At 46.4% G+C, this 26,014-nt stretch overlaps 1 protein-coding gene across 1 annotated transcript in view; it reads left to right on the forward strand.

Moving 5' to 3' along the window:
• Positions 1-26,014, forward strand: part of ABCA2 (ATP binding cassette subfamily A member 2) — a 78,662-nt gene that overhangs the window by 8,098 nt on the left and 44,550 nt on the right. Inside the window, exons 2-5 of the mRNA XM_072125475.1 lie at positions 6,936-7,029; positions 12,612-12,723; positions 14,928-15,091; positions 15,292-15,413. Coding sequence (XP_071981576.1) covers positions 6,936-7,029; positions 12,612-12,723; positions 14,928-15,091; positions 15,292-15,413 — 492 coding nt within the window. The remainder of the gene's footprint in view (positions 1-6,935; positions 7,030-12,611; positions 12,724-14,927; positions 15,092-15,291; positions 15,414-26,014) is intronic.

A 26,014-nucleotide genomic window follows, 5' to 3' on the forward strand; every position in this document is an offset into this window, starting at 1 on the left:
AGTATTATCTTGGCATTGTGTGGCAGTAGTATGTGGGTTGTATATGGCAGTATTATCTTGGCAGTGTGTGGCAGTAGTATGTGGGTTGTATATGGCAGTATTATCTTGGCAGTAAGTGGCAGTACTATGTGGGTTGTATATGGCAATAGTATGTGGGTTGCTTATGGCAGTATTATCATGGCAGCGTGTGGCAGTACTATGTGGGTTGTGTATGGCAGTATTATCTTGGCAGTGTGTGGCAGTAGTATGTGGGTTGTATATGGAAGTATTATCTTGGCAGTGTGTGGCAGTAGTATGTGGGTTGTATATGGCAGTATTATCTTGGCAGTATGTGGCAGTACTATGTGGGTTGTATATGGAAATAGTTTGTGGGTTGCTTATGGCAGTATTATCTTGGCAGTGTGTGGCAGTAGTATGTGGGTTGCTTATGGCAGTATTATCTTGGCAGTGTGTGGCAGTAGTATGCGGGTTGCTTATGGCAGTATTATCTTGGCAGTGTGTGGCAGTAGTATGTGGGTTGTATATGGCAGTTTTATCTCGGCAGTGTGTAGCAGTAGTATGTGGGTTGTATATGGCAGTATTATCTTGGCAGTATGTGGCAGTAGTATGTGGGTTGTATATGGCAGTATTATTTTGGCAGTATGTGGCAGCACTATGTGGGTTGTATATGGCAGTATTATTTTGGCAGTATGTGGCAGCACTATGTGGGTTGTATATGGCAGTATTATTTTGGCAGTATGTGGCAGTACTATATGGGTTGTATATGGCAGTATTATTTTGGCAGTATGTGGCAGCACTATGTGGGTTGTATATGGCAGTATTATCTTGGCAGTGTGTGGCAGCACTATGTGGGTTGTATATGGCAGTATTATCTTGGCAGTGTGTGGCAGTACTATGTGGGTTGTATATGGCAATAGTATGTGGGTTGCTTATGGCAGTATTATTTTGGCAGTGTGTGGCAGTACTATGTGGGTTGTATATGGCAATAGTATGTGGGCTGTATATGGCAGTATTATTTTGGCAGTATGTGGCAGTACTATGTGTGTTGTATATGGCAGTATTATTTTGGCAGTATGTGGCAGTACTATGTGGGTTGTATATGGCAGTATTATTTTGGCAGTATGTGGCAGCACTATGTGGGTTGTATATGGCAGTATTATTTTGGCAGTATGTGGCAGCACTATGTGGGTTGTATATGGCAGTATTATTTTGGCAGTATGTGGCAGTACTATATGGTATGCTTGGGTCTCTGTATGTGTTGGTATTTTCCTCATTAGTGAAGGAGCTCCGCCACTGACACTCCAGCATGCTCTGGAAACTCAATTGATTAAGCTTCAATTGTAGAGCGATGAGTGATGAGAGCGCGGGGGATGTTGCAGGCCTGCGGACCCTCCTGATTTATTGGCTGCTTCATTGAAATCCAATGTTCCCAGCAGTGGGCGGATGATGAGGGGATAGCCTTGCTTCTAATTATCCTAATGTATATGACCGCCAATGTGTACACACCGCCAGTATACTGCGGGCTCCAGACTTTCATATTAATCACGTCCCCGTGCCTTTAAAGGGGTCTTCCCATCTTCAGCATTTTTAAGATGGAATATGCCATTTATGCAGATATCAGTGATGGGACCCTCATCCATTATTCTCAGCCCCTCTCTCTGTCTGCAGGACCTGACTTTAGATGGTTACACTGGACACCTTGTAATACTTAATTACTCCTGTGGTGGCGCTGTAGTATAATTGGGGCAGGGTATCTACATAGATTACATATGGTTTCCTCCAATAATTGGTTTATAGTTGGGGACCCTCCAATCAAAAAGTGATCATTAAAGATGGATGAATAGGAAAAGGTCCTCTCCGCTGGTCACATGACCACTGACAGCTTTTAGGACCCTTCCTTTTCCTGTCTAGGGGCAGGTCTTATTCCTTGTGACCCTCTAGGGCAGTGATGGCGAACCTTTTAGAGACTGAGTGCCCAAACTACAACCAAAATCCACTTACTTACCATGAAGTGCCAACATGGCATTTCACGCAGTACCTTATTGCTACCTGTTCTTCAACATCTTTCAATTGTATTGGCCGCCTGAGGCCACCAATACAGTTTAAAGAAGGTGGGCAAATTCAGAGCATCATTGTCCAGGAAGAATGGTGGGTCCAGCAGGAGGACCTTCAAAGACAATGCAGTTCTGTCAACACCTTCTCACTTTTCCCGCAGTTTCAAACAACCAATGAAGTGTCGCTTTAAAATAGCACTGTTGTTGCTTTGGAGTGCAGGAAGTTTTGGTGGACTTGGTCCTGTTTGGTGAAATTGGGGCGATGGCCTGAGTGCCCACAAAAAGGGCTCCGAGTGCCACCTCTGGCACCAGTGCCATAGGTTCGCCACCACTGCTCTAGGGTATTTGCTGTCACTTGCTGTCACATTGATACTGTAGCAATGTTGGTGCATAGTTTCGATTCTCTAATTCACAGGAACGGGTTCATTTAAACAACTCCCCACCCCCACTTGTTCCTGGAATTTGTATGCAGCAATGTTACTATTCCGCTGCAGGGAATAGAGGATATTTTGGGTAGAGTTCCCCTTTAACTCTGTGGTTGTTGAATGTTTGAGGAATTTGTTATAATTTGAACAAGGGATAAGGGATATTGAATGAAATTGAAGGACAATATTGGGGATATAAGACTTATATACATATAAGAACTCCAAGGGGATAAACAAAAGCCCCCATTCTGGTCCGCAGGGCGAGTTCCTTTTGTATGGTCCTGCTTTGTTGTGTGGTTGTGTTTCTCGGATAGAGAATATTATGGCGCAGATTGTGTCATCAAGGGAGACTCCGCTTAGTCCTGCACCCAGTCTCCACATCACCAGCACAAATGCCTCTCATGTCCGGAGTTTGTTACAATGTACCAGTGAAAGTATAGTGCATCAGCTACAATGTATCATTAGGTTTTATCATCTGGATGTAAACAAAAATGTTTCCTTTCGCAGACATCTTGAAAATGGTGAAGAATTGGGACATAGAGGAGCACATGGACTTGTGTCTCCTGTTACACTGAAACGCAGCATCAGCTGTAGGGTAACATGTGACTCGCGCTCCTTTATCCGCTCTTATAATGGTGCTTGGTGCTGGCTGGAGTTTCTAGAATTCCCTTTTCTTTCCCGGATAAAAGTGCCAGTGTTGGTGCCTGGGTGTTTATCGCAGTCGGCCCCTGATAATTGGCCCCTTGTTCTGTATAGGGCACACAGTCTAGACGTGGCACGCTCGCTGGGCAGCACAAGGCACAATGCCATATGTTTCATTATAGGAGTAGGGGTCCTGGTAGCTGGTGTAAATCCACAATGGAGCGACTTATGTTGTTTTATAGCAAGATGTGGGAAAGCTGGGTGACAACCAATATGGCCACCAACTCCTAGTGCTACATATGTCATTCAGGACACACCTGTGGAAGCTGTTCTGTGCCTGTGTAAAAATTAAGAAGTAATAAAGAGAAAATAATTTTGGGAATCCCGAGGCCCCGATTAAGTTGGCAATTTCTTGGATATATCTATTTCTGGGAAAGCTGGATACAAAAATCCCCAAATTGTAATTGCTATTGGATTATGTTCTAACACAGCTGGGCTCTGTACTGTCTGTATTAGATAGCCTCCCAGCCCTTCACTACTCCGCTGACTGCTGTAGTGTCCAACCAGAAGCTTACAGTTTTCTCTAAGATCTACAAGCGGCTGCAGAGAGCTAGGAGCACAGCAGTGTGAGTGCTATACTTCGTGAACTGCAGACCTCGAACGCTGAATGAGGTTGAAATGTAATTTTGCATGATTATTTTTGAATTAAGGAGGATAAAGCGGACGATATTTGATATTTTATCTTTTTGCATCCTTTTTTTTTCATTTCCTGCAGACTCTGCCCCCTGCTTCCGGGTACTGCACCTGTCTCCTGCCCCCCTCCTCTGTAGTGTAAATGGGTCATAGACTCCTGAGTACCAGCCGGTGTTTATCAGTGTGATTTGTCTCCTGTAGCCGGCGGGTGGAGGGGTGGCAGGACCTGGCTTCCTGCGTCACACACTGTCTGTGGGTGGAAATATCTCTGTGATCATTCTGCAGAGTCCTCCTGACTCCCAACATCTGCTCTCTATATATCGGCTTAGCATGCCGCCACATGGTGCACACAGACCCCAGAGTGCTGCATCACTGGAGGACATAGGTCCTACAGTTCTTTTATAAGGATTTTTGGGGTCTGTTCACACTACCCGAATCTGCTGTAAACTGTAATTTTTATCATAAAGATTTCAATAAAGTTTTGTCTTTGAGCTACTGCTGTAATGAAAAAAAACATGTCTGACGTCTTCCATAGACTGCATCACATATGTCGATGAGATTTGTTTGGTGTTGCACTTCACCCCTTTGGTTTTAGTGAAGATGCAGTACCAGAATTAACCCATGCACAGGGGTGGCGCTATTTTTAGAAGAAATCTGCATTTATTACATATACTGGTTCTCTAGGGAAGATTAAAGTAAGACCCTGCTCATCTATCAGCCCAAAACAGGGCAGAGAGTATCTAAGAGGTCACATTACAGAACATATGCCATCGATGGGTCAGAAAGAACAGCTCGCTGCATAATCCATGTGTCTCAGCGCGACCTCTAAGATATGAGACCGGCACCAAATCACATAATGAGAAGCTCTATGTCATGGCTGGACCCTACCCATACTCTGATGTCCCATAACGATGGTCATGAATTGAATGCGAGAGCCACAGTGAAGACTGACACCAAGAAATGGGAGACTGGGCATGGGGAGGGAGCTTACACCACCAACAACCCTACCTCTAATGACGGCCATTTTGGTTGCCGCCGTCCACTGTCTGTTACCCATAAAGGTGACTATGACTACAATATAAAAAGCCTGGGTTTGTTTTACATCATAAGGGAGTGGCGCAGGTTTTTACAGTTTTTATACGGCTGCCCTGGAGGTTAATACCAACTGTGGAGAAATCTTATGATGTTTACTGAAGGATGGGAACTGGCCGGATTATAACCAGGAAATGGGGAGACATGGGAGTCGCAGGAAGGTCACAGGCTGCAGCACAGAGTGTTTCAGGAGAGTGTTTTTGTTGGTTGTATTTGCTTCTTATAGCGCAGAGTATTTCAGGCAATGGTTGAGATTATCTTGTTGGAGGTCAGACTTTTTAGAAGGAGGCAAGGTGTGCAGCAGGACAGAGTATTTCAGGAGCGGTGTCTGACTAGTGACTAGTATGTGGCTGTATATGACCATCACAGTGATGTCCTGCAGCACAGAGCGTTTAAGGACATGGCTGGGCCGACGTCACAGACGTTTTTATATATTTGTACATTTCACCAGTGTCATGAGGCCAGCGATAGATGTTGTGGCACAGCGAGTCTTTATGGCCCCATAAACCCTCATGTATTGTCTATAGGATCAACATGATGGCCTCTTTATAGGACTGTAAAGCCCAGATGAAAATGGAAGAACCAGTATTTAATTACTGTGTTTGAGATTTACTTTGGGCTTGTACAAAACGGACCAAACCCATATTTGCAGCGAAGCCGTTGAAAACCTGCAACAAAAACAATTTAATTTGCCGATTTGACAGACAATGTATGTTCTATAGGAAACCTGCCCGCCATTTTGTTCATTATTTCTGTCCTCCCTTGGAGGAGCCAATAAGAGCCCTTGTTTTCTTTCTCCAGAGCAGTTCAGGATATGTAAGCTGAACTCTGATTGGTCACCATGGACAACAGGCCTTGTCTTTCTCTGAGTTTCCACACACAAGGCCTAGTACATTTTTATTTAAAGCCTGGAAAATGGGCAAAGTCCACCTCATCAAGAGTGTGGCAACAAGCGTGGCTCTATTTTTTACACTTTTTTTTTTTATTTTTTCAAAACTGGAGCAACTTGTGAACTGTGACCAATTTTAGGCACAAATAAGACCAAAAAGTGGCAATTTATAAGCCAATTGACCATTTTTAGTCGATTTGGGCACTTTATATCCCTAAAAGTGACATTTATTATGGCTTCGCTCTATTTATGAGGTTTCATACTTTGAGTTGCGCCATTTTGATAAATACCTTCTTTATTTGCTGTTGTTTTGCATAATGGTACCAAATATCATGCTCCTGATTGTGATTAGAGGTGGTAGAATAATATATAATGGTGATTCAAACTGTGAGGTCTGGATCAATCCAGAACAGATTGGGGCACATTTACTTACCCGGTCCAGTCGCGATCCCGCAGCGCATTGTCTGGCGGGATTCACTTAGATAGTGCGCCCGATATCCAGCAGGTGTCACTGCTGCGCTGAGGTCCGCTGGAGTTCACCTTCTTCTTCCTGGTGCATGTAAGTGTGGGATCTTGCGACACAAATCGTTTTTTAAATTACGCGTTTTTTCCAAATCCATCGGGTTGGCCGACGGCCACGCCCTCGATTTCTGTCGCGTGAAAGCCGGGGCCGATGCGCCACAATCTGATCTTGTGCGCCAAAATCCCGGGGCAATTTGGCGCAAAATATAAATATTCGGGAAACCCGACGAAAGTGCGGCGTTTGGACCCTTAGTGAATGAGCCCTAGTGTGTCCTTTTTTGTAGATTTTGTAAAGGTTATCTCTGCCGTATTGGTGGTTTTTACAAGAAGCTGATCTAATCTGGTAGGTAAAGTCCGTGTGACATGTGTATTTCCCTTACGGATCTATTTATGGGTCACCTAAACAACATCCTGACTGGGAAATGTTGCCGTCACAAGCCCTTTAGCAAAAGCATACATGGCTTATTATTAGAGCAAACATGGCTGCCCCAAGCTAGCGCCATCTATAATAATCCAGAACATTGGATAATCTGTCAATTTATTGGCAGATTAAGAGAATTGTACTATATACGTATAAGTCAGTGGTATCATTCATACTATGTTGTGTCTCTCTTGCAGTGGGTCCTGGCCTTCGAGATCTTCATCCCCCTGGTCCTGTTCTTCATCTTGCTGGGGCTACGCCAGAAGAAACCCACGATCCGTGTGAAAGAAGGTACGTCATCTGACCGCAGAGGCTTCAATGACCCTCGCTCGTGTCTCTGTCTCTGTCTTTATTGCAGGCACAATAAAGGAAATTCAGGTCAAAGCTCGCGGATGGAACGGCAAAGTAAAACCGCTTATCTGCCTTTGTTTCATTAATCAATGATTGGCACGCCGCCTGGCACCAGTGACCTGTATACACCAGCCGGTGCCACGCTGAGGGGGTGAAATAAAACCGACCCCAAATTACTTCTGGTCACAAAGCCTGGAGCATTTTCTGAAAAAAAATTGTAAAAAAATGTTATCATGAGCAGTTTCCACTTGTTACCACTGACTAGAATTCACTGTGACGCAAGTTACAGTAGGAATCGGCAAGTTATGTGACCCACCTGCCAATGGCGGCCATATTTGTTGGAGAACATAATAACATATAGTTTTTGTATTTTTATTTTTTTTCATTTGTTGCTATAGGCTATAGAATTTTTTTTTTTAAATTCAGTGACTATTTTTGATTTTTTTTTGTTTGCTTATCATGAGGACGTTTTTATAAGATCCATAGTGTTTAGAAACCCGTTTTATAACCTCCTTCCATCAATTTTCTGACATGAGATGGAATCATAGATGATTCACGTCTGCGGGGGAAGTTTTGTGGTGGTGATTCTCAGCATTAATTATGTGATGGAAGATGGCGGTGTATTTTATCCGCTGATATATTGGCAGCTGAGATGGGAAGTCCTGACCTTCACCAGGTAGAGCTATATGTCACGTATGTCAATGGCAGTGGAGCCCCTCATCTGTCTCTCTGTCTACTATATGAAGGCTACACATTGGTGGCCGCCATTTTGAACTACCTGAACCGCTTATTGAACCACAGCGCCCCCTGTGCTTTCATTAAAAATCAAGAAAAAGATAAATTCTGGGCTGGGCTGTTCTGGGCTAATTTCATTCACTGATGTGATGTAATCTCCACTTTTGTTCTTTTTCGTTGTGTACTTTTACTTCTTATAATGGCTTGTTACAATTTAAAACTAAATTTAAAATATTATGGTACATTACAAAATATGACTCCACAATTAGCAGCCATATTTTATTTTAACCATCCCTATTTGCTGGGATCATCTGTGATCTGTGTGGAAACCAGTCAGGAAGCGTTTCATTTGCATGCCAAAGGAAAAATACTGCATGTTTTTTGTTGTATGTTTAATATGTGACAGGGAAAGTCCTCCATAGTGAGAGACGCTCAGTGCTGCTGCACTGAAGATTATTATATAATTTTTATTATATAATTTTATATAATTATATAATTTTTTTTATGTATTAAAACACAATAAAACCTATATAAATTTATCATGCCTGTTATTGTACCAACCTTAAAGCATCATCCAGAAAATCAACTTTGAAGTGAGATGTAAATTGGTTGTATAAAGTCAAGGAGGCGGAGAGTTTAACACTGAAGTCAAGGTGGGGAACTCTGAACGCCTCCTCCTCTGTGATTGACATTCTCCATCGGACTCCAGGAGATCTGGTTAGTGATGTCTCTGGATGCAGGATGTCGATAACAGTGAAGGCGGCTTTCTGAGGAAGAGAGAGCTTGACTTCAGTGTTAAACTCTCCGCCTCCTTGACTTTAAAGTCAGATGTAAACTGGTTGTATAAAGTAGATTTTCTGGATGATGCCACCACACAGGGCCATGAAAGAAACACAATCTGGAAGGTGTTAAGCTGCTTGACATCATACTGCAAGTGTTTTATTAGGCCAATTTCTGCTGACCGGTTCCCTTTTAAAGAACCAATACTCTCCTAACCAAATCCGTGCTCCTGTTTTGGGGTTCTCATTGCTCCTTTTTTAATGCAAGGTTATAGGGCAGTTTGAACAGTGGAGTAATTTTTTGCATTCAGCAGCTGAAAGACTTCCTGACGTAGTTCTCCTTCCACAGCTTTGTTACAATGTGTCATTTTATCTACATGAATTAGAGAGAATTTGTGATACTCTGCTGGGATTGGGATAGGCAGTATGTATGGTGCAGGTAAATGGCGTTTTTAGCCTCTGCATCATATAAATAAGATGTAACGTTTTTATTTGTGTTTGATCATTATCATGGTCGACTTCTTATTTATTTGACTTTTTTTTTCTCCCTTTCCCATGCATTTATATTATTTTCATCCCTCCACATCACTGTCTGACTCCACATCGCATGCCGCAGTCTGTAAGTTGTCCGCTCTTATTTTGGGGATCAGTGTCATAGAGTTGCTTTGATTTGTAGCCATTCGCCTCCATGTCCAAGTCACCTGTGTGTCATCCCTATTAGAGCCATTCTCCGAGCTACAAACCCCACAATGGGGCATTACATGTTAGAATAACCTTCCAAACTGAAGAGAAACACAAAGGTGACAACATGGAGGTGTAGTGCTGCCTCTCCCGTCCTTATCACTCGCTTCTACATAACTCGATTATGTCTTCCTGACTAGAACATGACATCAGCCACCAGCCACGTGTTGTATCATTAGTATATAAGGGTGCTGATCCTCTGCTAGGTCCATGGGGCAAAGTACTGCTCCTGTGTATGACACATGCCATGTCATAGTACAGTGCAGGCAGTATATAGTAGTGCTCCTCTGCTGTGCAGGCAGTATATAGTAGTGCTCCCTCTGCTGTGCAGGCAGTATATAATAGTGCTCCCTCTGCTGTGCAGGCAGTATATAGTAGTGCTCCTCTGCTGTGCAGGCAGTATATAATAGTGCTCCCTCTGCTGTGCAGGCAGTATATAGTAGTGCTCCTCTGCTGTGCAGGCAGTATATAGTAGTGCTCCTCTGCTGTGCAGGCAGTATATAGTAGTGCTCCCTCTGCTGTGCAGGCAGTATATAATAGTGCTCCTCTGCTGTGCAGGCAGTATTTAGTAGTGCTCCCTCTGCTGTGCAGGCAGTATATAGTAGTGCTTCTCTGCTGTTCAGGCAGTATATAGTAGTGCTCCCTCTGCTGTGCAGGCAGTATATAGTAGTGCTCCCTCTGCTCTGCAGGCAGTATATAGTGGTGCAGGCATTATATAGTAGTGCTCCTCTGCTGTGCAGGCAGTATATAGTAGTGCTCCTCTGCTGTGCAGGCAGTATATAGTAGTGCTCCCTCTGCTGTGCAGGCAGTATATAGTAGTGCTCCTCTGCTGTGCAGGCAGTATATAGTAGTGCTCCCTCTGCTGTGCAGGCAGTATATAGTAGTGCTCCCTCTGCTGTGCAGGCAGTATATAGTAGTGCTTCTCTGCTGTGCAGGCAGTATATAGTAGTGCTCCCTCTGCTGTGCAGGTAGTATATAGTAGTGCTCCCTCTGCTGTGCAGGCAGTATATAGTAGTGCTCCCTCTGCTGTGCAGGCAGTATATAGTAGTGCTCCCTCTGCTCTGCAGGCAGTATATAGTAGTGCAGACAGTATATAGTAGTGCTTCTCTGCTGTGCAGGCAGTATATAGTAGTGCTTCTCTGCTGTGCAGGCAGTATATAGTAGTGCTCCCTCTGCTCTGCAGGCAGTATATAGTAGTGCAGACAGTATATAGTAGTGCTCCTCTGCTGTGCAGGCAGTATATAGTAGTGCTTCTCTGCTGTGCAGGCAGTATATAGTAGTGCTCCCTCTGCTGTGCAGGTAGTATATAGTAGTGCTCCCTCTGCTGTGCAGGCAGTATATAGTAGTGCTCCCTCTGCTCTGCAGGCAGTATATAGTAGTGCAGACAGTATATAGTAGTGCTTCTCTGCTGTGCAGGCAGTATATAGTAGTGCTCCCTCTGCTGTGCAGGTAGTATATAGTAGTGCTCCCTCTGCTGTGCAGGCAGTATATAGTAGTGCTCCCTCTGCTCTGCAGGCAGTATATAGTAGTGCAGACAGTATATAGTAGTGCTCCCTCTGCTGTGCAGGTAGTATATAGTAGTGCTTCTCTGCTGTGCAGGCAGTATATAGTAGTGCTCCTCTGCTGTGCAGGCAGTATATAGTAGTGCTCCTCTGCTGTGCAGGCAGTATATAGTAGTGCTCCTCTGCTGTGTAGGCAGTATATAGTAGTGCTCCTCTGCTGTGCAGGCAGTATATAGTAGTGCTCCCTCTGCTCTGCAGGCAGTATATAGTAGTGCTTCTCTGCTGTGCAGGCAGTATATAGTAGTGCTCCCTCTGCTGTGCAGGTAGTATATAGTAGTGCTCCCTCTGCTCTGCAGGCAGTATATAGTAGTGCAGGCAGTATATAGTAGTGCTCCTCTGCTGTGCAGGCAGTATATAGTAGTGCTCCCTCTGCTGTGCAGGCAGTATATAGTAGTGCTCCCTCTGCTGTGCAGGCAGTATATAGTAGTGCCCCTCTGCTGTGCAGGCAGTATATAGTAGTGCTCCCTCTGCTGTGCAGGCAGTATATAGTAGTGCTCCTCTGCTGTGCAGGCAGTATATAGTAGTGCTCCTCTGCTGTGCAGGCAGTATATAGTAGTGCTCCTCTGCTGTGCAGGCAGTATATAGTAGTGCTCCTCTGCTGTGCAGGCAGTATATAGTAGTGCTCCCTCTGCTGTGCAGGCAGTATATAGTAGTGCTTCTCTGCTGTGCAGGCAGTATATAGTAGTGCTCCTCTGCTGTGCAGGCAGTATATAGTAGTGCAGGCAGTATATAGTAGTGCTCCTCTGCTGTGCAGGCAGTATATAGTAGTGCTCCCTCTGCTGTGCAGGCAGTATATAGTAGTGCTCCTCTGCTGTGCAGGCAGTATATAGTAGTGCTCCTCTGCTGTGCAGGCAGTATACAGTAGTGCTCCCTCTGCTGTGCAGGCAGTATATAGTAGTGCTCCCTCTGCTGTGCAGGCAGTATATAGTAGTGCTCCTCTGCTGTGCAGGCAGTATATAGTAGTGCTCCCTCTGCTGTGCAGGCAGTATATAGTAGTGCTCCTCTGCTGTGCAGGCAGTATATAGTAGTGCTCCTCTGCTGTGCAGGCAGTATACAGTAGTGCTCCCTCTGCTGTGCAGGCAGTATATAGTAGTGCTCCCTCTGCTGTGCAGGCAGTATATAGTAGTGCTTCTCTGCTGTTCAGGCAGTATATAGTAGTGCTCCCTCTGCTGTGCAGGCAGTATATAGTAGTGCAGACAGTATATAGTAGTGCTTCTCTGCTGTGCAGGCAGTATATAGTAGTGCTCCCTCTGCTGTGCAGGCAGTATATAGTAGTGCAGGCAGTATATAGTAGTGCTCCTCTGCTGTGCAGGCAGTATATAGTAGTGCTCCCTCTGCTGTGCAGGCAGTATATAGTAGTGCAGACAGTATATAGTAGTGCTTCTCTGCTGTGCAGGCAGTATATAGTAGTGCTCCCTCTGCTGTGCAGGCAGTATATAGTAGTGCAGGCAGTATATAGTAGTGCTCCTCTGCTGTGCAGGCAGTATATAGTGGTGCTCCCTCTTTAGTCCCTGTCTAAGATACACTCTTACACGTCTAACCTATTAACCCCTCCGCTGCTGGTGCCTAGATGTGGGGTTTTGGTTGCGGTGTCTCCTCTGTAATAACCTCTCTGATATGACTAGTTGTCCCGCTGTCCTCCGGCCGGTGTCCTGTGTGTCCCCGCTGCCTGGGCCACTCTCTCACCTGTGTCCTGTCTCCCCAGCCTTCTACACTGCGGCACCCCTCACCTCCGCCGGGATCCTGCCCGTCATGCAGTCTCTGTGTCCCGATGGCCAGAGAGATGAGTACGGATTCCTGCAGTACACAAACTCCACGTGAGTAGTGACCGACCTGTGACTCCGAGCTCTCACCTTCCCTCTCACCGACTATTTATCTCCTGCAACTCTCCCTATTTCCAGAAAGCTGAGAAGTTTCCAAAAATATCCGTTCTCTTTATAGTTAGCAGCTCAGTATCACACATCATAGGCTAGTCACACAGGATAGGATTAGATACACAGCTCAGCAGTCAGTATCACACAGGGTAGGATTAGATACACAGCTCAGCAGTCAGTATCACACAGGATAGGATTAGATACACAGCTCAGCAGTCAGTATCACACAGGATAGGATTAGATACACAGCTCAGCAGTCAGTATCACACAGGGTAGGATTAGATACACAGCTCAGCAGTCAGTATCACACAGGGTAGGATTAGATACACAGCTCAGCAGTCAGTATCACACAGGATAGGATTAGATACACAGCTCAGCAGTCAGTATCACACAGGGTAGGATTAGATACACAGCTCAGCAGGCAGTATCACACAGGAGAGGATTAGATACACAGCTCAGCAGACAGTATCACACAGGGTAGGATTAGATACACAGCTCAACAGACAGTATCACACAGGATAGGATTAGATACACAGCTCAGCAGGCAGTATCACACAGGATAGGATTAGATACACAGCTCAGCAGGCAGTATCACACAGGATAGGATTAGATACACAGCTCAGCAGACTGTATCACACAGGGTAGGATTAGATACACAGCTCAGCAGACAGTATCACACAGGATAGGATTAGATACACAGCTCAGCAGACTGTATCACACAGGGTAGGATTAGATACACAGCTCAGCAGACAGTATCACACAGGGTAGGATTAGATACACAGCTCAGCAGACAGTATCACACAGGAGAGGATTAGATACACAGCTCAGCAGACAGTATCACACAGGGTAGGATTAGATACACAGCTCAACAGACAGTATCACACAGGATAGGATTAGATACACAGCTCAGCAGGCAGTATCACACAGGATAGGATTAGATACACAGCTCAGCAGGCAGTATCACACAGGGTAGGATTAGATACACAGCTCAGTAGGCAGTATCACACAGGGTAGGATTAGATACACAGCTCAGCAGACAGTATCACACAGGATAGGATTAGATACACAGCTCAGCAGACAGTATCACACAGGATGGGATTAGATACACAGCTCAGCAGGCGGTATCACACAGGATAGGATTAGATACACAGCTCAGCAGACAGGTATCACACAGGAGAGGATTAGATACACAGCTCAGCAGACAGTATCACACAGGATATGATCAGATACACAGCACAGCGGACAGTATCACACATGATGGGATTAGATACACAGCTCAGCAGACAGTATCACACAGGATAGGATTAGATACACAGCTCAGCAGACAGGTATCACACAGGAGAGGATTAGATACACAGCTCAGCAGACAGTATCACACAGGATATGATCAGATACACAGCTCAGCAGACAGTATCACACAGGACAGGATTAGATACACAGCACAGCAGACAGTATCACACATGATGGGATTAGATACACAGCTCAGCAGGCAGTATCACACAGGATAGGATTAGATACACAGCTCATCAGTCAGTATCACACAGGATAGGATTAGATACACAGCTCAGCAGGCAGTATCACACAGGATAGGATTAGATACACAGCTCAGCAGTCAGTATCACACAGGATAGGATTAGATACACAGCTCAGCAGACAGTATCACACAGGATAGGATTAGATACACAGCTCAGCAGTCAGTATCACACAGGATAGGATTAGATACACAGCTCAGCAGACAGTATCACACAGGATGGGATTAGATACACGGCTCAGCAGACAGTATCACACAGGATGGGATTAGATACACGGCTCAGCAGACAGTATCACACAAGATAGGATTAGATACACAGCTCAGCAGGCAGTATCACACAGGATAGGATTAGATACACAGCTCAGCAGACAGTATCACACAGGATAGGATTAGATACACAGCTCAGCAGTCAGTATCACACAGGATGGGATTAGATACACGGCTCAGCAGTCAGTATCACACATCATGGGATTAGATACATAGCGCAGCTATGTTGCAGTAATAATTGCACTGATCCTTCATGTAATCTGCAGGTATAGACACATAATTCCTTGTCTCATTGCTCTGACCTGCCTGATTAACCCTGAAGTGTCCGATGTGTCCCCATGTTGTGCAGGGTCACTCAGCTCCTGGAGCGGCTGACAGAAGTGGTGGAGAACAGTAACCTGTTTGATACGGAGCGTCCGGGGCTGGAGGACGAGCTGGAGTCTCTGAAGAGTCACCTGGAGTCTTTGAGCAGTGACCACAGCTCCCTGGAGAAGCACTTCCAGCGGCAGCCAGGTACATGGTCTGCAGATCTGCACCTGCACCCCCAGCCGGGCAGCCCAGGACACCGCCATCTGCTGCTCTGGATCCTTAATCTGCAAATTCCTTCCCCTTTCCTGCGTCCAGATGGAGAAATTCAGCAATTTATACAAAATACTACAAGCACATGATATCCCCTCCGCCGTGTAACCATGTTGTATCCGATCTGCTTTCAGGATTTACATTGGATTCAGTGGTGAAAAACAAGACAGATTTCCGGGAATTCCTCCAGTCCAATCTATCGTTGCCCAGTAATGTGGTGGATTTTTTGGCCGGCTCCAGTATAAATCTGCAAGAGGTAAAAGTGAGGATAAAGCAGCTCCATCCTCTCCTGACATAGTACATCTGTGACCCATCCTCTAGATCAGCACACTCCTCTCCAGACATAGTACATCTGTGTCTCATCCTCTAGATCAGCACACTCCTCTCCAGAAATACTCTGTACATCTGTGACCCATCCTCTAGATCAGCACACTCCTCTCCTGACATAGTACATCTGTGTCTCATCCTCTAGATCAGCACACTCCTCTCCAGAAATACTCTGCTCTTCTGTGTCTCATCCTCTAGATCAGCACACTCCTCTCCAGAAATACTCTGTACATCTGTGACCCATCCTCTAGATCAGCACACTCCTCTCCAGAAATACTCTGCTCTTCTGTGACCCATCCTCTAGATCAGCACACTCCTCTCCAGAAATATTCTGTACATCTGTGACCCAGCCTCTAGATCAGCACACTCCTCTCCAGAAATACTCTGTACATCTGTGACCCATCCTCTAGATCAGCACACTCCTCTCCAGAAATACTCTGCTCTTCTGTGACCCATCCTCTAGATCAGCACACTCCTCTCCTGAAATACTCTGTACATCTGTGACCCATCCCCTAGATCAGCACACTCCTCTCCAGAAATACTCTGTACATCTGTGACCCATCCTCTAGATCAGCACACTCCTCTCCAGAAATACTCTGCTCTTCTGTGACCCATCCTCTAGATCAGCACACTCCTCTCCTGAAATACTCTGCTCTTCTGTGACCCATCCTCTAGATCAGCACACTCCTCTACTGAAATACTCTGCTCTACTGTGACCCATCCTCTAGATCAGCACACTCCTCTCCAGAAATACTCTGTACATCTGTGACCCATCCTTTAGATCAGCACACTCCTCTCCAGAAATACTCTGCTCTTCTGTGACCCATCCTCTAGATCAGCACACTCCTCTCCAGAAATACTCTGCTCTTCTGTGACCCATCCTCTAGATCAGCACACTCCTCTCCAGAAATACTCTGTACATCTGTGACCCAGCCTCTAGATCAGCACACTCCTCTCCAGAAATACTCTGTACATCTGTGACCCATCCTCTAGATCAGCACACTCCTCTCCAGAAATACTCTGCTCTTCTGTGACCCATCCTCTAGATCAGCACACTCCTCTCCTGAAATACTCTGTACATCTGTCACCCAGCCTCTAGATCAGCACACTCCTCTCCAGAAATACTCTGCTCTTCTGTGACCCATCCTCTAGATCAGCACACTCCTCTCCTGAAATACTCTGCTCTTCTGTGACCCATCCTCTAGATCAGCACACTCCTCTACTGAAATACTCTGCTCTACTGTGACCCATCCTCTAGATCAGCACACTCCTCTCCTGAAATACTCTGTACATCTGTGACCCATCCTCTAGATCAGCACACTCCTCTCCTGACATAGTACATCTGTGTCTCATCCTCTAGATCAGCACACTCCTCTCCAGAAATACTCTGTACATCTGTGACCCATCCTCTAGATCAGCACACTCCTCTCCAGAAATACTCTGCTCTTCTGTGACCCATCCTCTAGATCAGCACACTCCTCTCCAGAAATACTCTGTACATCTGTGACCCATCCTCTAGATCAGCACACTCCTCTCCTGAAATACTCTGTACATCTGTGACCCAGCCTCTAGATCAGCACACTCCTCTCCAGAAATACTCTGTACATCTGTGACCCATCCTCTAGATCAGCACACTCCTCTCCAGAAATACTCTGCTCTTCTGTGACCCATCCTCTAGATCAGCACACTCCTCTCCAGAAATACTCTGCTCTTCTGTGACCCATACTCTAGATCAGCTCAATCCTCTCCTGAAATACTCTGCTCTTCTGTGACCCATCCTCTAGATCAGCACACTCCTATACTGAAATACTCTGCTCTTCTGTGACCCATCCTCTAGATCAGCACACTCCTCTCCAAAAATACTCTGTACATCTGTGACCCATCCTCTAGATCAGCACACTCCGATCCAGAAATACTCTGCTCTTCTGTGACCCATCCTCTAGATCAGCACACTCCTCTCCAGAAATACTCTGCTCTTCTGTGACCCATCCTCTAGATCAGCACACTCCTCTCCAGAAATACTCTGCTCTTCTGTGACCCATCCTCTAGATCAGCACACTCCTCTCCAGAAATACTCTGTACATCTGTGACCCATCCTCTAGATCAGCACACTCCTCTCCAGAAATACTCTGTACATCTGTGACCCATCCTCTAGATCAGCACACTCCTCTCCAGAAATACTCTGCTCTTCTGTGACCCATCCTCTAGATCAGCACACTCCTCTCCAGAAATACTCTGCTCTTCTGTGACCCATCCTCTAGATCAGCACACTCCTCTCCAGAAATACTCTGTACATCTGTGACCCATCCTCTAGATCAGCACACTCCTCTCCAGAAATACTCTGCTCTTCTGTGACCCATCCTCTAGATCAGCACACTCCTCTCCAGAAATACTCTGCTCTTCTGTGACCCATCCTCTAGATCAGCACACTCCTCTCCAGAAATACTCTGCTCTTCTGTGACCCATCCTCTAGATCAGCACACTCCTCTCCAGAAATACTCTGTACATCTGTGACCCATCCTCTAGATCAGCACACTCCTCTCCAGAAATACTCTGTACATCTGTGACCCATCCTCTAGATCAGCACACTCCTCTCCAGAAATACTCTGTACATCTGTGACCCATCCTCTAGATCAGCACACTCCTCTCCAGAAATACTCTGTACATCTGTGACCCATCCTCTAGATCAGCACACTCCTCTCCAGAAATACTCTGTACATCTGTGACCCATCCTCTAGATCAGCACACTCCTCTCCAGAAATACTCTGTACATCTGTGACCCATCCTCTAGATCAGCACACTCCTCTCCAGAATTACTCTGCTCTTCTGTGACCCATCCTCTAGATCAGCACACTCCTCTCCAGAAATACTCTGCTCTTCTGTGACCCATCCTCTAGATCAGCACACTCCTCTACTGAAATACTCTGCTCTACTGTGACCCATCCTCTAGATCAGCACACTCCTCTCCAGAAATACTCTGTACATCTGTGACCCATCCTCTAGATCAGCACACTCCTCTCCAGAAATACTCTGCTCTTCTGTGACCCATCCTCTAGATCAGCACACTCCTCTCCAGAAATACTCTGCTCTTCTGTGACCCATCCTCTAGATCAGCACACTCCTCTCCAGAAATACTCTGTACATCTGTGACCCATCCTCTAGATCAGCACACTCCTCTCCTGAAATACTCTGTACATCTGTGACCCAGCCTCTAGATCAGCACACTCCTCTCCAGAAATACTCTGTACATCTGTGACCCATCCTCTAGATCAGCACACTCCTCTCCAGAAATACTCTGCTCTTCTGTGACCCATCCTCTAGATCAGCACACTCCTCTCCTGAAATACTCTGTACATCTGTCACCCAGCCTCTAGATCAGCACACTCCTCTCCAGAAATACTCTGCTCTTCTGTGACCCATCCTCTAGATCAGCACACTCCTCTCCTGAAATACTCTGCTCTTCTGTGACCCATCCTCTAGATCAGCACACTCCTCTACTGAAATACTCTGCTCTACTGTGACCCATCCTCTAGATCAGCACACTCCTCTCCTGAAATACTCTGTACATCTGTGACCCATCCTCTAGATCAGCACACTCCTCTCCTGACATAGTACATCTGTGTCTCATCCTCTAGATCAGCACACTCCTCTCCAGAAATACTCTGTACATCTGTGACCCATCCTCTAGATCAGCACACTCCTCTCCAGAAATACTCTGCTCTTCTGTGACCCATCCTCTAGATCAGCACACTCCTCTCCAGAAATACTCTGTACATCTGTGACCCATCCTCTAGATCAGCACACTCCTCTCCTGAAATACTCTGTACATCTGTGACCCAGCCTCTAGATCAGCACACTCCTCTCCAGAAATACTCTGTACATCTGTGACCCATCCTCTAGATCAGCACACTCCTCTCCAGAAATACTCTGCTCTTCTGTGACCCATCCTCTAGATCAGCACACTCCTCTCCAGAAATACTCTGTACATCTGTGACCCATCCTCTAGATCAGCACACTCCTCTCCAGAAATACTCTGCTCTTCTGTGACCCATACTCTAGATCAGCTCAATCCTCTCCTGAAATACTCTGCTCTTCTGTGACCCATCCTCTAGATCAGCACACTCCTATACTGAAATACTCTGCTCTTCTGTGACCCATCCTCTAGATCAGCACACTCCTCTCCAAAAATACTCTGTACATCTGTGACCCATCCTCTAGATCAGCACACTCCGATCCAGAAATACTCTGCTCTTCTGTGACCCATCCTCTAGATCAGCACACTCCTCTCCAGAAATACTCTGCTCTTCTGTGACCCATCCTCTAGATCAGCACACTCCTCTCCAGAAATACTCTGCTCTTCTGTGACCCATCCTCTAGATCAGCACACTCCTCTCCAGAAATACTCTGCTCTTCTGTGACCCATCCTCTAGATCAGCACACTCCTCTCCAGAAATACTCTGTACATCTGTGACCCATCCTCTAGATCAGCACACTCCTCTCCAGAAATACTCTGTACATCTGTGACCCATCCTCTAGATCAGCACACTCCTCTCCAGAAATACTCTGTACATCTGTGACCCATCCTCTAGATCAGCACACTCCTCTCCAGAAATACTCTGCTCTTCTGTGACCCATCCTCTAGATCAGCACACTCCTCTCCAGAAATACTCTGTACATCTGTGACCCATCCTCTAGATCAGCACACTCCTCTCCAGAAATACTCTGTACATCTGTGACCCATCCTCTAGATCAGCACACTCCTCTCCAGAAATACTCTGCTCTTCTGTGACCCATCCTCTAGATCAGCACACTCCTCTCCAGAAATACTCTGCTCTTCTGTGACCCATCCTCTAGATCAGCGCACTCCTCTCCTGAAATACTCTGCTCTACTGTGACCCATCCTCTAGATCAGCACACTCCTATACTGAAATACTCTGCTCTTCTGTGACCCATCCTCTAGATCAGCACACTCCTCTCCAAAAATACTCTGTACATCTGTGACCCATCCTCTAGATCAGCACACTCCGATCCAGAAATACTCTGCTCTTCTGTGACCCATCCTCTAGATCAGCACACTCCTCTCCAGAAATACTCTGCTCTTCTGTGACCCATCCTCTAGATCAGCACACTCCTCTCCAGAAATACTCTGCTCTTCTGTGACCCATCCTCTAGATCAGCACACTCCTCTCCAGAAATACTCTGTACATCTGTGACCCATCCTCTAGATCAGCACACTCCTCTCCAGAAATACTCTGTACATCTGTGACCCATCCTCTAGATCAGCACACTCCTCTCCAGAAATACTCTGCTCTTCTGTGACCCATCCTCTAGATCAGCACACTCCTCTCCAGAAATACTCTGCTCTTCTGTGACCCATCCTCTAGATCAGCACACTCCTCTCCTGAAATACTCTGTACATCTGTGACCCAGCCTCTAGATCAGCACACTCCTCTCCAGAAATACTCTGCTCTTCTGTGACCCATCCTCTAGATCAGCACACTCCTCTCCAGAAATACTCTGCTCTTCTGTGACCCATCCTCTAGATCAGCACACTCCTCTCCAGAAATACTCTGTACATCTGTGACCCATCCTCTAGATCAGCACACTCCTCTCCAGAAATACTCTGTACATCTGTGACCCATCCTCTAGATCAGCACACTCCTCTCCAGAAATACTCTGTACATCTGTGACCCATCCTCTAGATCAGCACACTCCTCTCCAGAAATACTCTGCTCTTCTGTGACCCATCCTCTAGATCAGCACACTCCTCTCCAGAAATACTCTGTACATCTGTGACCCATCCTCTAGATCAGCACACTCCTCTCCAGAAATACTCTGTACATCTGTGACCCATCCTCTAGATCAGCACACTCCTCTCCAGAAATACTCTGCTCTTCTGTGACCCATCCTCTAGATCAGCGCACTCCTCTCCTGAAATACTCTGCTCTACTGTGACCCATCCTCTAGATCAGCACACTCCTCTCCTGAAATACTCTGCTCTACTGTGACCCATCCTCTAGATCAGCACACTCCTCTCCTGAAATACTCTGCTCTTCTGTGACCCAGCCTCTAGATCAGCACACTCCTCTCCTGAAATACTCTGCTCTTCTGTGACCCATCCTCTAGATCAGCACACTCCTCTCCTGAAATACTCTGCTCTACTGTGACCCAGCCTCTAGATCAGCACACTCCTCTCCAGAAATACTCTGCTCTACTGTGTCCCATCCTCTAGATCAGCACACTCCTCTCCTGAAATACTCTGCTCTACTGTGTCCCATCCTCTAGATCAGCACACTCCTCTCCTGAAATACTCTGTACATCTGTCACCCAGCCTCTAGATCAGCACACTCCTCTCCAGAAATACTCTGCTCTTCTGTGACCCAGCCTCTAGATCAGCACACTCCTCTCCTGAAATACTCTGTACATCTGTGTCCCAGCCTCTAGATCAGCACACTCCTCTCCTGAAATACTCTGCTCTTCTGTGACCCATCCTCTAGATCAGCACACTCCTCTCCTGAAATACTCTGCTCTACTGTGACCCATCCTCTAGATCAGCACACTCCTCTCCTGAAATACTCTGCTCTACTGTGACCCATCCTCTAGATCAGCACACTCCTCTCCTGAAATACTCTGTACATCTGTGACCCAGCCTCTAGATCAGCACACTCCTCTCCAGAAATACTCTGCTCTACTGTGTCCCATCCTCTAGATCAGCACACTCCTCTCCTGAAATACTCTGCTCTACTGTGTCCCATCCTCTAGATCAGCACACTCCTCTCCTGAAATACTCTGTACATCTGTCACCCAGCCTCTAGATCAGCACACTCCTCTCCAGAAATACTCTGCTCTTCTGTGACCCATCCTCTAGATCAGCACACTCCTCTCCAGAAATACTCTGCTCTACTGTGACCCATCCTCTAGATCAGCACACTCCTCTCCTGAAATACTCTGCTCTACTGTGTCCCATCCTCTAGATCAGCACACTCCTCTCCAGAAATACTCTGTACATCTGTGACCCATCCTCTAGATCAGCACACTCCTCTCCTGAAATACTCTGCTCTTCTGTGTCCCATCCTCTAGATCAGCACACTCCTCTCCTGAAATACTTTGTACATCTGTGACCCATCCTCTAGATCAGCGCACTCCTCTCCTGAAATACTCTGTGCTTCTGTGACCCATCCCCTAGATCAGCACACTCCTCCAGAAATACTCTGCTCTACTGTGTCCCATCCTCTAGATCAGCACACTCCTCTCCTGAAATACTCTGTACATCTGTGACCCATCCTCTAGATCAGCACACTCCTCTCCTGAAATACTCTGCTCTACTGTGTCCCATCCTCTAGATCAGCACACTCCTCTCCAGAAATACTCTGTACATCTGTGACCCATCCTCTAGATCAGCACACTCCTCTCCAGAAATACTCTGCTCTTCTGTGACCCGTCCTCTAGATCAGCACACTCCTCTCCTGAAATACTCTGCTCCTTTGTGATCCATCCTCTAGATCAGCACACTCCTCTCCTGAAATACTCTGTACATCTGTGACCCATCCTCTAGATCAGCACACTCCTCTCCTGAAATACTCTGTACATCTGTGACCCATCCTCTAGATCAGCACACTCCTCTCCAGAAATACTCTGCTCTTCTGTGACCCATCCTCTAGATCAGCACACTCCTCTCCAGAAATACTCTGTACATCTGTGACCCATCCTCTAGATCAGCACACTCCTCTCCAGAAATACTCTGCTCTTCTGTGACCCATCCTCTAGATCAGCACACTCCTCTCCAGAAATACTCTGTACATCTGTGACCCATCCTCTAGATCAGCACACTCCTCTCCAGAAATACTCTGCTCTTCTGTGACCCGTCCTCTAGATCAGCACACTCCTCTCCTGAAATACTCTGCTCCTTTGTGATCCATCCTCTAGATCAGCACACTCCTCTCCTGAAATACTCTGTACATCTGTGACCCATCCTCTAGATCAGCACACTCCTCTCCTGAAATACTCTGTACATCTGTGACCCATCCTCTAGATCAGCACACTCCTCTCCAGAAATACTCTGCTCTTCTGTGACCCATCCTCTAGATCAGCACACTCCTCTCCAGAAATACTCTGTACATCTGTGACCCATCCTCTAGATCAGCACACTCCTCTCCAGAAATACTCTGTACATCTGTGACCCATCCTCTAGATCAGCACACTCCTCTCCAGAAATACTCTGTACATCTGTGACCCATCCTCTAGATCAGCACACTCCTCTCCAGAAATACTCTGTACATCTGTGACCCATCCTCTAGATCAGCACACTCCTCTCCAGAAATACTCTGCTCTTCTGTGACCCATCCTCTAGATCAGCACACTCCTCTCCAGAAATACTCTGTACATCTGTGACCCATCCTCTAGATCAGCACACTCCTCTCCAGAAATACTCTGTACATCTGTGACCCATCCTCTAGATCAGCACACTCCTCTCCAGAAATACTCTGTACATCTGTGACCCATCCTCTAGATCAGCACACTCCTCTCCAGAAATACTCTGCTCTACTGTGACCCATCCTCTAGATCAGCACACTCCTCTCCAGAAATACTCTGCTCTTCTGTGACCCATCCTCTAGATCAGCACACTCCTCTCCTGAAATACTCTGCTCTTCTGTGACCCATCCTCTAGATCAGCACACTCCTCTCCTGAAATACTCTGCTCTTCTGTGACCCATCCTCTAGATCAGCACACTCCTCTCCTGAAATACTCTGCTCTACTGTGACCCATCCTCTAGATCAGCACACTCCTCTCCTGAAATACTCTGTACATCTGTGACCCAGCCTCTAGATCAGCACACTCCTCTCCTGAAATACACTGCTCTACTGTGACCCATCCTCTAGATCAGCACACTCCTCTCCTGAAATACTCTGCTCTACTGTGTCCCATCCTCTAGATCAGCACACTCCTCTCCAGAAATACTCTGTACATCTGTGACCCATCCTCTAGATCAGCACACTCCTCTCCTGAAATACACTGCTCTTCTGTGACCCATCCTCTAGATCAGCACACTCCTCTCCTGAAATACTCTGCTCTACTGTGTCCCATCCTCTAGATCAGCACACTCCTCTCCAGAAATACTCTGTACATCTGTGACCCATCCTCTAGATCAGCACACTCCTCTCCAGAAATACTCTGCTCTTCTGTGACCCGTCCTCTAGATCAGCACACTCCTCTCCTGAAATACTCTGCTCCTTTGTGATCCATCCTCTAGATCAGCACACTCCTCTCCTGAAATACTCTGTACATCTGTGACCCATCCTCTAGATCAGCACACTCCTCTCCAGAAATACTCTGCTCTTCTGTGACCCATCCTCTAGATCAGCACACTCCTCTCCAGAAATACTCTGTACATCTGTGACCCATCCTCTAGATCAGCACACTCCTCTCCAGAAATACTCTGCTCTTCTGTGACCCATCCTCTAGATCAGCACACTCCTCTCCAGAAATACTCTGTACATCTGTGACCCATCCTCTAGATCAGCACACTCCTCTCCAGAAATACTCTGTACATCTGTGACCCATCCTCTAGATCAGCACACTCCTCTCCAGAAATACTCTGCTCTTCTGTGACCCATCCTCTAGATCAGCACACTCCTCTCCAGAAATACTCTGTACATCTGTGACCCATCCTCTAGATCAGCACACTCCTCTCCAGAAATACTCTGCTCTTCTGTGACCCATCCTCTAGATCAGCACACTCCTCTCCAGAAATACTCTGCTCTTCTGTGACCCATCCTCTAGATCAGCGCACTCCTCTCCTGAAATACTCTGCTCTACTGTGACCCAGCCTCTAGATCAGCACACTCCTCTCCTGAAATACTCTGCTCTTCTGTGACCCATCCCCTAGATCAGCACACTCCTCTCCTGAAATACTCTGCTCTACTGTGACCCATCCTCCAGATCAGCACACTCCTCTCCAGAAATACTCTGTACATCTGTGACCCATCCTCTAGATCAGCACACTCCTCTCCAGAAATACTCTGCTCTTCTGTGACCCATCCTCTAGATCAGCACACTCCTCTCCTGAAATACTCTGTACATCTGTCACCCAGCCTCTAGATCAGCACACTCCTCTCCAGAAATACTCTGCTCTTCTGTGACCCAGCCTCTAGATCAGCACACTCCTCTCCAGAAATACTCTGTACATCTGTGACCCATCCTCTAGATCAGCACACTCCTCTCCTGAAATACTCTGCTCTTCTGTGACCCATCCTCTAGATCAGCACACTCCTCTCCTGAAATACTCTGCTCTACTGTGTCCCATCCTCTAGATCAGCACACTCCTCTCCAGAAATACTCTGTACATCTGTGACCCATCCTCTAGATCAGCACACTCCTCTCCAGAAATACTCTGCTCTTCTGTGACCCGTCCTCTAGATCAGCACACTCCTCTCCTGAAATACTCTGCTCCTTTGTGATCCATCCTCTAGATCAGCACACTCCTCTCCTGAAATACTCTGTACATCTGTGACCCATCCTCTAGATCAGCA

The sequence above is a fragment of the Engystomops pustulosus genome, chromosome 9 (genome assembly GCF_040894005.1).
Source record: "Engystomops pustulosus chromosome 9, aEngPut4.maternal, whole genome shotgun sequence".
Taxonomy (NCBI): domain Eukaryota; kingdom Metazoa; phylum Chordata; class Amphibia; order Anura; family Leptodactylidae; genus Engystomops; species Engystomops pustulosus.